Source organism: Pimephales promelas, chromosome 6 (assembly GCF_988280905.1).
Source record: "Pimephales promelas chromosome 6, fPimPro1.hap1.1, whole genome shotgun sequence".
In the NCBI taxonomy this organism is placed as follows: Eukaryota; Metazoa; Chordata; class Actinopteri; order Cypriniformes; family Leuciscidae; genus Pimephales; species Pimephales promelas.
The window spans coordinates 32,117,501-32,132,855 of NC_142774.1; the positions used below are offsets into that span (position 1 = coordinate 32,117,501).

The 15,355-nt window shown below is 38.1% G+C and overlaps 1 protein-coding gene across 1 annotated transcript in view; it reads left to right on the forward strand.

The window, feature by feature from the left end:
* The first annotated feature begins 2,517 nt into the window (after positions 1-2,517).
* The window catches only part of sgcz (sarcoglycan zeta), a 289,415-nt gene continuing 276,577 nt past the window's right edge, over positions 2,518-15,355 (forward strand). The window contains exon 1 of the mRNA XM_089132423.1: positions 2,518-3,366. Coding sequence (XP_088988549.1) covers positions 3,328-3,366 — 39 coding nt within the window. The 5' untranslated portion in view covers positions 2,518-3,327. The remainder of the gene's footprint in view (positions 3,367-15,355) is intronic.

Consider the following 15,355-nt stretch of genomic DNA (forward strand, 5'->3'; position numbering starts at 1 on the left):
GGTTTCTATAAAGATATATTTAGATTAGCCCCTCCTGATCTTGGATTTGTTTGTATTTTATCGCAAGAACAGGACGTTCTTAGATGGCATAAATAACCAACTGATTTAATCTTTTATGTTAGCTCACGTACAAGCTAAGTGCATTGCTGGTCCGTTCCATTTCCCTTTAAGAATCTGACTCACTCTGTAGCAAATGATGTATTTCATTTGGCCAGCATGGATCTCTATGCAGAACTGAATATAAGGTCAGACAGGGTAAACACCGATGTCATTCAATATGATGCATGTAGCAAATGTCAGACTTCAATACTCATGCTGGAATCAAACGATTAAGATGATCTTTTAGCCCTTTAACCTTGACGCCACTGTTGTCGAGTGGTCTTATTCTGAAAATAAGAAAGATGACATGTCTGACTCACATTTAATAGGTTGTCTGTTATAAACACACTCCACGTGTTTATAAAAGATTCGGTATGAATATTTTCACCTTAATATAATCCCTCACGAGACAGATAGCCACAGCTGAGCGAGACGTGTTTAGTTGAACCTCATCCAGGAATAACAGGACTGAGGATGATGAATGATTTCCATTTATCTAGGACACAGTTTTTAAACCTATACATATTCTCTTTGTGTGTCTCTTTCAGCCCTATAGACTGCATGTGAATCTCTCTCACACACAGACACGGATGCTCGAACACACGCGATAGCTGTTGAGCTGTTCCACTTGAAATCTGTCTCACTGTCGCTTCAGCTCACTTTACGGTGGGCTGTTAATTTGGGTCCTAGACTGGGAGTTGACGTCACCGGAGCTGGGGCTGGCACAATATACCCAGCTGAGGTCAGGTGCGCATGTAAAATCCATGCCAAGGAATGATTAATTGCGGAGTGGCACAATGAAAAAAAAAAAAAAAATCCTCAATACAAGCCCAGCATTTGGAACAATGATTTCAGCTGTAATACTGCTGTGTTGGTTATTTTTGGAGCTTTTTTTTTTTTTTTTCATTTTAAACTACACACCAAATGTGAATGAATTGTGCACGTTTAGATTATTAAATGTACAGTAAAAACTGCCAGCTGTGGCTGCTCGAACTGCATTATATGTCATTGTATTTTGCATTTCTGCATATATCATTAAATAATATCATAGTATGGCTATTTTTTTGATGTATTAAAATCAGTTTGAAACTGTAAATCCACAACGAACATAACAAAAAATAATTGTGATTTTAACGGTAAAAGACTGGTTAACAGAAAGTTTTCGTACTATATACGGTAAATAACTGTGATATAGGCTAATTTTACTGTAAAATACCATTAAATTTACAGTTTTTGAAAGTGAAAAAGAACAACTCATTGTATAAATTGCAGCGAAAAAACGTAAATTGACATTCCCACAATTCCCTCTGTGAGACTTCACATTTTGTAGTTTTGTTGAAATAACTATGGTTCCTCATAGTTTTCTTGTTTTGCTTTTTTAAATCAGTTATGTACATTAGGGTTTTATGTTATATCTAATGTTGTTAAATTAATGTTTACTGCATTTTTTTTAATTTCATGTGTGATGGTGTTTAATGTTTGTGTGAATGACACTGTGCAGCTTCTTTATGTAAGTATTTTCCACTATTTTCGATGAGCTTTGATTGATCATGTGACTCATCGCAGCTGCATTTATTTTTGGTATATTACAATACAAAACAGATATATATATTAGAAAAGTTTGGTAGAGCATCATTTCATCAGATAATAAAATACGGTTTATTACTGTAAATTTTAAGTTAAGTCTGTAAAACCATTACTGTTCCTACCGTATTTTTAACGGTAAAGTTCTGGCAACCATAGCTGCCATTTTTTTACAGTAAAAATTGCGGGGTTTTTTTTTGTTTTTTTTACAGTGCACATAGGCTACTACACCATGGTTTCCAACATCCATTGAACCTTTCCATTAAACAAATGCTAAGGGAGCCTACTTTAGATTATTCAAATGTTCGACACAAGTAAAACAGTGTATATTTTAACTGGCACTGAAAGGTCCTGGTAATAACCCAAAATGGTTCACTAATAAATAAATAAATAAATAAATAAATAAAAACACCTTTTTTGAACCTTCATTTGTCCAGTGCCAAAACATCTTTACCAACAGTCCTTTTACCAACACATTTTTAGAATAAAAAACCTTGCAATTTAAATATAAAATTCTCCATACAACGATGTGGCAATGCATTACTTAAATACAGTTAAATTTTACAGTCTTTAATTACTAACACTTTTAGAATGTTCTGCATTGAAATGTTCACTTTGGGAATTTTTAAAGAGGAAATATCAACAGTGTGCACTTGAGATGCAACACACACGCATGAGAATTAAAACTTAAAAAGCATTGCGATTCTATCTCGCTTTCGCTTTCGCTCTCTTTCTCTCTCTTGACTCTAGGACCCAGGAGAATAACTATAGCAGGACAGTTTGTTTTTTGAGTGATGAAAAGAACCGGCTCGTTTCTCCACGCAGAAGTCTAAGGGACTGTTAAAGTCACCTGGTCTGGATAGTCATCACGGAGCCAAAGACAGAAAAATTCACTCACAATCCACTCGAGGAAGATCTTCTCCCTTTTTTTCTTCCCTCCATCCCTCCATCCCTCCCTCCATCCCTCCCTCCCTCTCTCTCTCTCTCTCTCTCTCTCTCTCTCTCTCTCTCTCTCTCTCTCTCTCTCTCTCTCCTCAGACTCGCTCTCCCAGACACAGAGTCCGTACTCAGAGCACCGGGACTCGGCTGGAGGAGCGCGTTTGGACACGGGAGGTTTCTGGAGATCACCAAGTAGGGCAGCAGCGGAGTGCGCCCTGTCCAATCAAACGATCATTCAGCCAATCAGTCAACCAACCAATCAATCAATCAATCAATCAATCAATCAGTCGGCTCACACCAGGGAGCTGACAGCCTCCTTCTCATCCGCCTGCTCGGATCGAACCGATATCCTCGATATATACCGCAAAAGGATGATTTGATATACTGATCAACCGGGGTTGCTGCAAACGTGCCAGTCTCGCGCTCAACGCTCTCAATGACAACACGCTCTCTTACTGACGGAAACACTTTTGCCTTCGGAGAGGAAAACGGAGAGCGACACGCAAGTCTGTTTATGTCACGTTACTGCTGTTGGGACACTCTGACTGACTAGTTAGCTATTGAATAGTTGAGGCTGTCGCTGGAGTCGTGATCAGCGGGAATGAGACTGAGGGAATCCGCCGCGGCTCGGAGAACTGGGCTGGCTTTCGCTGGGGAACTACAAGGCTAGATATACAACTTTTGTGCTATACTTTATCTTTCGATATGGAGCGTTCGGCATCGCTGGACATCGAGGCACTGAAGGTGAGTTGCTGATGTGACGTGTTGCTGCTGTTTGCAGCGTGTAGTGTGTGTTTGGGGCTCAGTGCGGTGCTGGGTTTTGTGCGTGGGGTGCATTTCAATAACCCTCGTTCAAGTTGCGGCCATTAAAGGCATAGGTGCCGATGTCTGGGGCTGCTTCTGAAGCATAGCGATCATATGTCATTTCACAGATAGTTCGGATATTTAGCTAACAAATCTTATATGCACTATGGGTTTCAGCAAAAACGAGTCTTTCCCCCGTTCAACCCCTCCCTCGATATCCTTCCCACTCCAGGCATTTCCATCGCGTGCATCCTCATTTATCCATATGCAGTGGTATTTTTGAAAACAACTTTTTAACTCGCGAGGATTCTTATCGTATTGCTCAATTGCTCAATTCAATGCTTATGTTCATGCGTTTTTCACAAAAGGGGGGGAAAAAAGAGTCCCGGTGAGGGAGTGTGTGTTTCAGCACCTCTGGCACTGGACAGCTCCACAGATCACACTGGGGAACAGCTGGATGGGAGATTTGTGTGGCCGGGTTTGACGGCACTGCACTGTAAAATGGTACATTTAGGGTAGCAACTGTGGTTGCCAGAAGCTTACCAAATGACATTACGGCGATATTGTTACAAACATGATAGGTGGATATTTTACATTGCCTTTTTAACCTATTTGAGCTATGAAGTCTATTTGTTTCTGTAAGGTGTTCTCGTCGGAACACATGTAGCTCAATGGAAGTTGGTCTCTCTCTTGCAACTGTGGTCAATAACTTATACAGAACACAAAAAACTATCAGGATAATGCGAATGACACTATGCGACAACAATTCAGTTAATAACCGATAAAAATAATAATAATAAAATGAACATTTTAAATTAAATATAAACAAATGTGCTGGTTTGTCAGGGTTGTCTCCATCAATGAAAATATAATTACAGTAAACCTGTATTTATAAAAAAACAAAATTGAGTTTATGTTATACTCTTCAAGAATGGATATTGCCTTGTATGTGTTTTTATAAGGTAATTTTAAGATCATTAATACGTTTCGCTTGTAAAAATATTTAAAACTGTTTACAGTAAAATAACATGTTTAGCCTAGAAAATGTCATTTTACCAAATGCAAAGCTGAAAATGCAAACAGGTTTTTACTGTAGAAATCTTATACACTTCCATTAAAACATGTCTTGTTGTTGTTTACAGTGAATGGTGATCTTAGTGTTATCTTACAGTATCTCTCTCTCTCTCTCTCTCTCTCTGTCTGTCTGGAAAGGAGAGGGGAAGAGATTGCCAACATGTACTGAATCTGGCAAGTGTGTTTACATTCGATTGGCATCTGTTGCCGGGAGATTTGCTTCCCTCCAATTCTCTTGATTTCTGTATTGTATTCGGTTTGATCTTTGTGATTTCAAAGGATCGATGTTTAAACCAGGCAAATGTCTTTATTCATTAAATGAGCGGTTCTCAAAAGCACTATTCCTACACTCAAGCCTCACATAAATGTTCTTATATCAAGACTATGATCCAGTGTTATGTGCCTTTACTTTTAAGTTAATTTAGAACTATACCGCAGGGAAACACTATTATAAAAGGGAAATATGCAGAGCACAGCTCACACCAGAGCAATTGCTCGACTAGGTTCAGTACAGTATAGCTGTCAATTTATCAGGGTTATTTTTTTTTACTATTATTTTAGGATGGATTTTTTAATGGAAATTATTTTTGAGCAGCATTTATGATGTGTTGCATCTATTGAATCAGCATTTTGTGAATTGCGTTTAAGGGCTTCGTATAACAGAGACTCTTCTGTAGAGCGTCACACTTACGTTATTGTTCATGTAATTATTTCTAATTAATTAAGCAGGGTGCTTCTAATGAACAACATGTACTTGATATGTAATTGGTTTGTGGAGCTGTTTGTAATTGCACATTCATCTTGTTATTACATTTCTAATGAATTATGATAACATGTAAACATATTATATGAACTTTGAAGCATCACCATGGCCCTTTTCATTAGACAACAGGACAAGAGGAGTCATTAAAAACAGTGGTGATGAGGCAAACAGTATTCTGTCCTTAACTGGGTTGTTCAGCGATACAGTTTTAATTAAACTGGCATCTCTGGTTCGCCTCTTATCTGGAGGCGTATGTGTCCCATGAATTCAGACGCTGATGAAATGCCTTTCTTAATCTCTAGGAGTGTCATTTCAATTTACTGCCAATCCTTTACCACCTCTGTGAAAGTTCCTTCAGAGGGACTGAAAAAAAAAATGTTTGGGTTGGTCCGCAAACTTGGATGAGATTTAAAACACAAGTAATAAATACATTAATAAGTGTGCAGAACTTGACTTTATAAGTTTTAAAGGTGTAGGCCAACCAAAAACGACCCTTTCTTTAGAGATGATATTTTTTTTTTTTTTTTAGTTATACAATGAAATTCAGTTGGGTTTTGGGGTTGAGTTTTTAGAGCTTGTTTTGGACCCCATTGACTTGTTGTAGGGTTAAAAAAATCGAAAAAACAAAAATGGACCATCATTGAACTTACTTAAACTGGACTATAATGATATTTTCTTCAAGAAACAAACTTTGTTGCATCGTTTTCCTGTTATCTTTGCTTTGGAAATCTGTATTATATTTTTACATATAAATAAATAAAGGTGACTTGACTTGACTTCAACTCTGCTCTGAACTGTCAGATACAATGAAATCAGTTTTTTTTTCTCTTTTTCCCTAACCCTAACTTTTGGTCATCTTATTTGCGCATTACAAAACATGCACTGATTTTTCATTAAAAACCACTCAAATGTGGAGGCCGAGTCATTCTTATTTGGAAACCAAGAAAAAGGACAGTTTGCTTTGGTCTACAATGTCAGCACTCAGCACGCATGCTGATCCTGGACCAGCCAGTAAAAGCTGCGGTGAGCAACAGACCCATTCAATAGCACTAATAGCATCACAAATGGCCGTAATCCATCTTCGCTTAGGTTTGCTGTGCTGGTCCGAGTTTGAGTGGCAGTTGAAGGCCCCATCGGTGTCCTGATCCTTTCACTAGAGCTTTGAGTATCAAGGTCCTTGCCAAGCTTTCGTTCCCATCGCCCCCCGTCCCTCCCGTCCCTCCCACCTCCATCCATTTTACACTTAATTAACTCTGCCAAGTGGGAAAGGGCAGTCCGATTACAACACAACTCTCAGTAACTGCAGTATCAAATAATTAATACATATTAAAGCTGAAGGATGAGAGGAATAAAAGAGTTGTGTTGAACATTTCCCCTAGAGTGTGTAGCAGGAAAGAAAGGAGGCACTTCAATGTATCATCTGAACAGGTGATGTTAAGAAAAGGTTAACATCACCAAGGAAGGAAACGCAGTGCTGTTTCACTGGTCGGGTTGTTCAAAACGTGAACGGCTAGAGATTCATGGTTCGGATGTTAAAGCCATTCAAATCTATTGTTTTTCAAAGTAATTTCGATTTAGCATGTTTCCTGGTATTACAAAGGAGAAAATGAACTCTGCTTTAATTGTGGTTTAATTTACACCACAAATCACTGACCTTAATCTATTACTGCACACATTAATTACAACTGCAATATCAGAATAGCTCTGCTAATTGCAAGCATTGTTTTACCATTAGGTGGCCATGGTAACCAAATCACGTTTGGCGGAGTGGATTGTTTGTTTGAGAAAGATATATGCATAATGTGTAAGCATCCATGATTTTAAACCCAACTTGTGTCTAAGACTTGAAATCCATCCTGTATTTTGTGCAAGTTTCTGTTGAATCTGATTGGATGGTTTCACAGACTGACCCTCTCAACAATACACTCCAATTACCATTGTGAGAAACAGCGGCTTTAGCAAGTTTACCTATTTAGTTTAAAGAGCCCCTATCATGGATTTTTGAAAATGACTGTTCATATGGTGTGGAATATAGCTCTAAGGGAATGAAAACATCCTGCAAAGATTTATATCTGAAAGTGCACCGTATATAAAGTTTTATTGCAGATAAACATTCAAACATGAGAAAAGTCATCATGTTACATAAAAAAAAAGACAGTGAAGGGGATAGGAGAGGAACAGTTCTGTTGCAATGATCTCGCACTGAGAGGCTTCAGCTGGGCAGTTACAAGATAATAGCAGCTTTGAATGGTCACGGAAAAGGCTGGGAAGTGAGAGGGAAGAGAAAGAGAGAGAAATGCCCACTCTGGGTTCTAGGCTGATGGGCCACATCATGAGCCAAATGAAGCGAGTGGCAAGGTGAGATGGGCCATACGCCTGCCGTTAAAAAAACAGCAGCATTACAGAGAGACGGAAGATACCAGGGGCTAAACTCTTCTTTCCATCCCTCCATCGCTGTCATTTATTTGAAACTTCAATTCAATTATATTTCTCATTCTCTTACCTCTAACTCGCCATCTCTCCACCTCTCGCTTTCTCAGCTTTGAAACTCTGTGACCCCTCCTCATCTGTCTCGCTCTGCTTTTTTGACTCTACATCTGCCTTGACCCCTTTGGAGAGCATACACTATTACCATTGGTCTTCGGTCATTTCTACTTCAAATAATTAACTAAGGGAATGACAAAGATACGTTTGGAAATGCAGGGTGCCAATGCAATTAACCTGAACATTCAGAAAGAAAATTCTCTCGGCTCTTCTTTGGTTTCTCCTCGCTTAATAGACCATTCATACGTTGTACTTTTCAAAATATCAAATGGATCTATCAGTCGAGTCACAGAGCTTATATTATGTTTGGATTTTTTTTATTTATTTTTTTCCATAAAAGTAGAGACAATTGTTTATTGAAACTGTTTAACATTGTATTTAAAAGCCAAAATTCTTAATGTTTAATTTGTAAATAATTAATAAAATGAAAATAATTAGATTTCTGCTTTTTTGTTCATCATTTATCATTAACATCAATTACAGAACACAAACTTCTACCAACGTTATATATATATATATATATATATATATATTAGGGCTGTCAAACGATTAATTGTGATTAATCGCTTCCAAAATAAAAGTTTGTGTTTACGTAATATATGTGGGTGCACTGTGTATAATTATTTCATATATACACACATGCTTGTATATATTTAAGAAATATTTTCATGTATATACTGTATATAGATTTATTTATATAGTCTATATTATATATAAATATCAATGTTTAATATATAAATATTTTTTTTTTCTTAAATACATGCATTTATATATATACATACATATATATATATATATATATATATATATATATATATATATATATATATATATAAATGGGATGATCAGGAGGCTATGATGGACAGAGGCCACTGGGCAAATTTGGCCCCCAAATTTACACCCCTACTCTTTCGAAAGACATCCTGATTATTTGTGACCACAGAGAGTCATTTTACAATAAATGTCTCAATTAACAAAATTAGTAAATAAAGAAATAGTTTTTATTCTACAGATATATTTAGTTATTTTTTTAAACTTATTTACGTCTATAATACACATTTATTTTCTTGCTAAATACATTGTAAAATTACTATAGTTAAAAATACTCTATATTTCTATATTTTACATCTCTATAATACACGGGATCTATATAAAAAAAAAAGAAGCAAAAAATAGTTAAAAATAAACACAGGATTTTTTATTTTTATTTTTTTTTTATTTTTATGTAAATCATATTTATATTTTTAGGACCGATCTTCTTAATACAGCATCAGTATCGAAAGCATCATCCATCAAAACTGATCAATCCAAAACTGAAGATGTGATCACAAGATTGCCGGCATCTACAAAAAAGAAATGCATACTGTAGATTCTGCCTTTACTGGTGTTAGCGACCTCATCCTAGGTTGTTTTTTCAAGGAGCAAGTGTAAAAAAATTGAGTGAAAGCCTGAGATTTAGTCCTACAATCGGACAAGAGGAGTTAATAAGCCGATGCAATTATCTCATCGAGGCCACTAGCATGCTCAGCGTGCCAAATTCACTCACTTTTACACACAGTCATTACACATGGACTGTTGCTGCATTCATCTGCTGTAAATTCACACATGGTTCCTCAGAGAGCTGTGAGATGTTTACATTTCCGAAACTCTGCCATGACTCTTCATTACCATAACTCTCATCTCAACATTTCCTTGTTAAAACCGTGCTGCCATTATTACAGTGCAAATGGTTGTGGGATGGCAATCTAATTTGGGAAATACTGTACGTGTGGATTTATCAGTCATGATACCACTCTCGACCTCACTACAAGCTGTTTGAAATATTGTATGAAATATTCTGTTTATTTAGCAACTGGAGTTTGCTACTTGAAATACTTGGTATGGTAAAATCTTAATTTTCCTCACTATTTTGTTTTAATTTGGTTTGGAACTATGTTTATCATGAACTACAGATTTATTTTATTTTATCAATGATCTTTGGAATTGTCAGCATGCCTGAAATTTTAATGATCAACATGGGATAGTAAAATGTCCATCGTGTGCATATTTAATTTAGTTTAATAGAAGTTAATTGACATATAAAATCTATTACTGACATTATTTTTGAAAGCATCAGCATTTTAATCAGCAATTACAGCATTTTTACACAAGTGCCTAAAACCTTTATTGTAACTGCAGTAAGCATCTGCAGTTGCACAGTTCTTCTGGATGATGGTGAAATCAGATCTCCGTGTGGAGCATACTAACTGTTATCAGACTCCTTGTGCCTACAAAAATCTTAATTGATTATTACAATTAATGGCAAAAAGAGCGTTTGCAAATGTGAACTGATATTTCCAGCCAGGTCTCATCCCAAGGCGTCATATGCTGGCGCTTTTGACATTTCGTCTATATCCGACGCACATGGCACCCTTTAGCGTCAATATGAGATGCAGATGGGCGCCTCCTAGTGGTGTAACCCTAACACTACCCCAGACCTAAACCTACCCATAACCGAAAAAAGCTCTGTGCATGTTATATTGACGCAAAAGGGTGCCATGTGCGTTGGATTTAGACGAAATGTCAAAAGCGTCACTATATGACACCCTACTACTTTTTTGGGCGGTGAAAATACTAACATTTCTAAGACTTTTGCACAGTACTGTACTTCATACTGTTTTTCACCTAGACTATAAAGTAGGGAAGTATGTGATTTCAGCCCTAGTCGAGTGTTTTTGAACAAATTGGTTAGGTTAATGATTTAATGACTCACTCATTTTGATTCATCATGACTCTCTCACTCAAGTATTGTTCCTGAAAGGAATTCACCTTGATGAATGTATCATTGTTCTTTGGAATAGTCAGTAATCACGGCAAACCTGTGAGCTAGATATTTTATTAGTCAGAGTATCTCCCAAGTGCTCTTGTTACTAACCTGTGGATGCAGCCAACTAAAAGGATTTCTCTCTCTGTCAGAGTCTGTGTTCCTCCTCTGTAATGTTTCTGGAGTTTGGGTCTCTCACATTCTAGCTTTGGCTGACAGTAACCATGGCAATAGCTAAGAGAGCAAGACATGATTATGCTGAAGTATCTGAAGGAGAAGGTAATTAACCACTGTTTTTGAGATATAGGCTAGTTATTTTTCTTGTCTTTCTTTTGGTTGACTTCTGTTATAGTTCGAATAGACTGTCAAAAGATCCATTGTCCTTTGGTGTTATATCAAACAGCTGGCTTAAAAGAAACTTTGTTGTTTAGGCCTCCTTCTCGTCCCAGGTATGGCAGGCTTGCAGAGTTGTTTTGTGTGGCATTTGTTGCGGTGCTATCTGATATTTGGGGCTTCAGAAGTTCCTTTTTTTTTTCTTTGGCCGTTTGATGTATCTTTTTGATCTCTGTGGTAAGGCAGCCTGCCTCGGCTTCTCTTCCACGACTAATGTCCGGCTTAAGATTATTTTATTCGCCTTGAAAAGCCTTGATGTTCCCAATTCTATTATGTTTTTGAGAAATCAAAATAAAAACAAAAGACAAACAAGCAAGCAAACTCACCCATGCAACAATGACAAACAACAAAGAGATCTAGCGCTTCTCCTGCAGAGTGGAGACCGGGCACAAAGAGAACGCCATTTTCTAAACAAAACAGCTACATAAAACAGACATTCAGATCGGATTTCTTCTCAGACAGAGAATCTCCTGTAGGCAGTTCTGTAAGACGAATCAAGGACAGAAAAATAAACTACTTCTGACAGTTATCTTGTTAAGATGTGTTTTACTGCTTTTTGAAATTGCCCTTTTTACTTAGTTGGTTTCAGTGATACTTTTTTTTTTTGGTTCTGGTTCCAGAATTGGAAATGGTTTTGATGAGGCAATGATGCATCGTTTCTTTGAAAAAAAGAAAAGCTTATATTCTTCAAAAAAGCAAGAAAGCTTTAGAAGACTTCTGTATTTATCTGTTTTTTTAGTTTAATTCATGTAAATTTTTCAGGTAATTTGTAAGGCACCCAGTGGCGTAACTTTGTTTATATAACTCTTGTTTAATGTGATAGTTTTATCCTTACATCTACTCTAATACAATATAATGTTAGTCCCGAGATTCTTCACATGAAGAAATACATAGATCAGCTATTAAAGGGATAGTTCACTTTGAAATTAATTTTTGATATGTTTTAGCTTACCTCGAGGCTATCAAAGATGTAGGTGTCTTTGTTTCCACATTTTCAAAACCGTTGTCAATCCGTTCTTGTCTGTCAGTCATATAATGGTTTCTTTCTTCTGCTGAACACCAAGGAAGATTTTTTTTGAAGAACGATTGGAACCAAACGGTTATTTGGCACCATTGACTTTCATAGTAGAAAAAAAAAAATATTATGGAAGTCAATGGTGCCAACGTTCCAATAATTCTTCAAAATATCTTCCTTTGTGTACAGGTTTGCAACAACTTGAAAGTGAGTAAGTTATGACCAAATTTTCATTTTTGGGTGGAGTATCCCTTTAAGTGTGTCAGGTTCTGGGTTCTAATCCACCTTTATACAGTTCTTTTTTCTCATTAAAACCAAAGATGTTCATCAGTGATTGTTTATCAAGAGCAAGGGACGCGTTTGTGTGGACTTTTTTGTGTGATTTCATCGAACGAAGTCTCCACAACGCTGTTAAGCGAGATTGAAGCTCTCATCTTTCACAAGACTGTGGCCGAGCAACAAGAGAATACGGTTGCCTTACGCCACTGATAACAATGGCAACGAACACTTAGCATGACTTCAAAAACAACACATTCCAGTGTCAAAGCACCTCTTTTTTAACAAACAAACTAAATGAATACTCTGAAGATGTTTCATTTGTATTAAGTACATCTGTGCAGCGAGATTTTAAAAAGTGTTGGAGACAATATCGACCCTTGCAAAAAGTGGTGGGGACATGTCACACCCGCAAAATTACACATATGGCAGTATTGGAACTAAAATAAAGAAAGTCTAAAAAAAAACAAACAAACAAACAGGTTTTTATCATGCATATCTTTAGGTCTGGGTCCAAAATGCTGTAATATATTTTGTAAATTTCCATAATGACTAATACGGCCTTCTTTATAGCATAATCAGTTGGAAAACGTATGGTATGTTTTTGAAGAATTTTTAAGTTTAGCCTGAAGAGTCGTTCAATTAAGTGGTTGCTAGTGGGACATATTCTCTATTCATTGAAGCTAGAATTTGAAATATCGAAAATCGTTGTCTTTTGATATCAGACAAAGATGGCAATGTTCTTTGACTTGTAATAGATTTTCCGACAGGTTTTTTTTTTTCAGATTGGCCTTCCAAATAATACTTTTTTCTTCTTCATCTGCTTTTGCATTGATTTCTCTGGTACATGAAAGGTTCCCCTAACAAAACCCTGGCGCTTGATTCGTTTGTCATGAAGTCAAAGGAGCAAAGAACAATGGATCCCAACACAAAACCCTGTTACTTGCCAGTGAGAATTCCAGTGCACTCATTTTTATGTTGCTCACTAGAGATGATTAATCACAAAGTTTATTCGATTTTTATTTATTTTTTTTATATTATTTGGGTCATTATCAGAGATTCAAGTCAAAGCCATTTGTTCTGTGCTGTAATCTGCTTTTCAGTGGAGAAAAAAAAAGACAACCTACTCATAATCGGTCGATTTTATATGTGCAAAGAAACAGTAGAGGATTCATTTTATGTTTGCAGGTATGTTTATGGATACAAGTCCAGGGTCAGTTAAACTAACTGCCTGATCAATAACCGTAACATTAAATTATTAGGCAATTTTACAGCATATTTTATGCCGTTTATGTTATTCCCATAAATCAATATGATCAATTAGGGATCACCCAATGTCCTGAATATGTCATTATCACAGTTATTGCAGCTCAGTAAGACGTTCAGTGTGGTTTATTGGAATGATAACAGAGTCTTTGCATTTCTAATGTGGATGTAGGTTTGCTTACACATAATTCAGTTACATTTCTGCTGCTTGTGCATTTTAATATCTTTTGACTGCAAACGAGATGTATACAATCCTATCGCTGTGTATAACTGTGTAGATATATGTAGTGCATTTCTCCTTTTGTAGGCAGAGCAAAAGATTGTCCGCATATCTCTGGTCTTTACAGATTGCAGTGCAGAGTGCAGTTTGTATTACTTTGGCATAAAAGAATAGTGGATACTGAAATACAAAACCCATGCTTGTTTTGGAACATCTAGCCTTCAAACTTGCATCGCTATATTTATTATCTGTTGCTTTCTTTAGAGTTCCTTCAAAATTCCTTCCAGTTTAACAAGCAGTTAATATTGAGCAATATTTCAGAGAGAGAAAAATGTTCCTTTGACCCCTGTTTTTGCTTCCCCACTGAAATAGTTCCAAACAAAGCCAAAGCCATTTTGATTGTGAATGACCTAGAAACACACAGTATGTGTTTACATGAACAATTTGTTCATTGTGTCACTCAACAAAACAGAGGTTGCAGTCGAGATGGAGACCAAAGAGAGTCGAGTCAGAGTCGAGGCCGAGACCATAGAGGGTTGAGTCCGAGTCGAGACCGGGACCAAAGAGAGTCGAGTCAGAGTCGTGACCGAGACCATAGAGGGTTGAGTCCGAGTCGAGACCGAGACCATAGAGGGTTGAGTCCGAGTTGAGACCGAGACCATAGAGGGTTGAGTCCGAGTCGAGGCTGAGAACAAAGAGAGTCGAGTCAGAGTCGAGGCCGAGACCATAGAGGGTTGAGTCCGAGTCGAGGCAGAGACCAAAGAGAGTCGAGTCAGAGTCGAGGCCGAGACCATAGAGGGTTGAGTCCGAGTCGAGACCGAGACCATAGAGGGTTGAGTCCGAGTCGAGACCGGGACCAAAGAGAGTCGAGTCAGAGTCGTGACCGAGACCATAGAGGGTTGAGTCCGAGTCGAGACCGAGACCATAGAGGGTTGAGTCCGAGTTGAGACCGAGACCATAAAGGGTTGAGTCCGAGTTGAGGCCGAGACCATAGAGGGTTGAGTCCGAGTCGAGACCGGGACCAAAGAGAGTCGAGTCAGAGTCGTGACCGAGACCATAGAGGGTTGAGTCCGAGTCGAGACCGAGACCATAGAGGGTTGAGTCCGAGTCGAGACCAAGACCAAAGAGAGTCGAGTCAGAGTCGAGGCCGAGACCATAGAGGGTTGAGTCCGAGTCGAGACCAAGACCAAAGAGAGTCGAGTCAGAGTCGAGGCCGAGACCATAGAGGGTTGAGTCCGAGTCGAGACCAAGACCAAAGAGAGTCGAGTCAGAGTCGAGGCCGAGACCATAGAGGGTTGAGTCCGAGTCGAGACCAAGACCAAAGAGAGTCGAGTCAGAGTCGAGGCCGAGACCATAGAGGGTTGAGTGCGAGTCGAGACCGAGACCAAAGAGAGTCGAGTCAGAGTCGTGACCGAGACCATAGAGGGTTGAGTCCGAGTCGAGACGGAGACCAAAGAGAGTCGAGTCAGAGTCGAGGCCGAGACCATAGAGGGTTGAGTCCGAGTCGAGACCGAGACCAAAGAGAGTCGAGTCAGAGTCGTGACCGAGACCATAGAGGGTTGAGTCCGAGTCGAG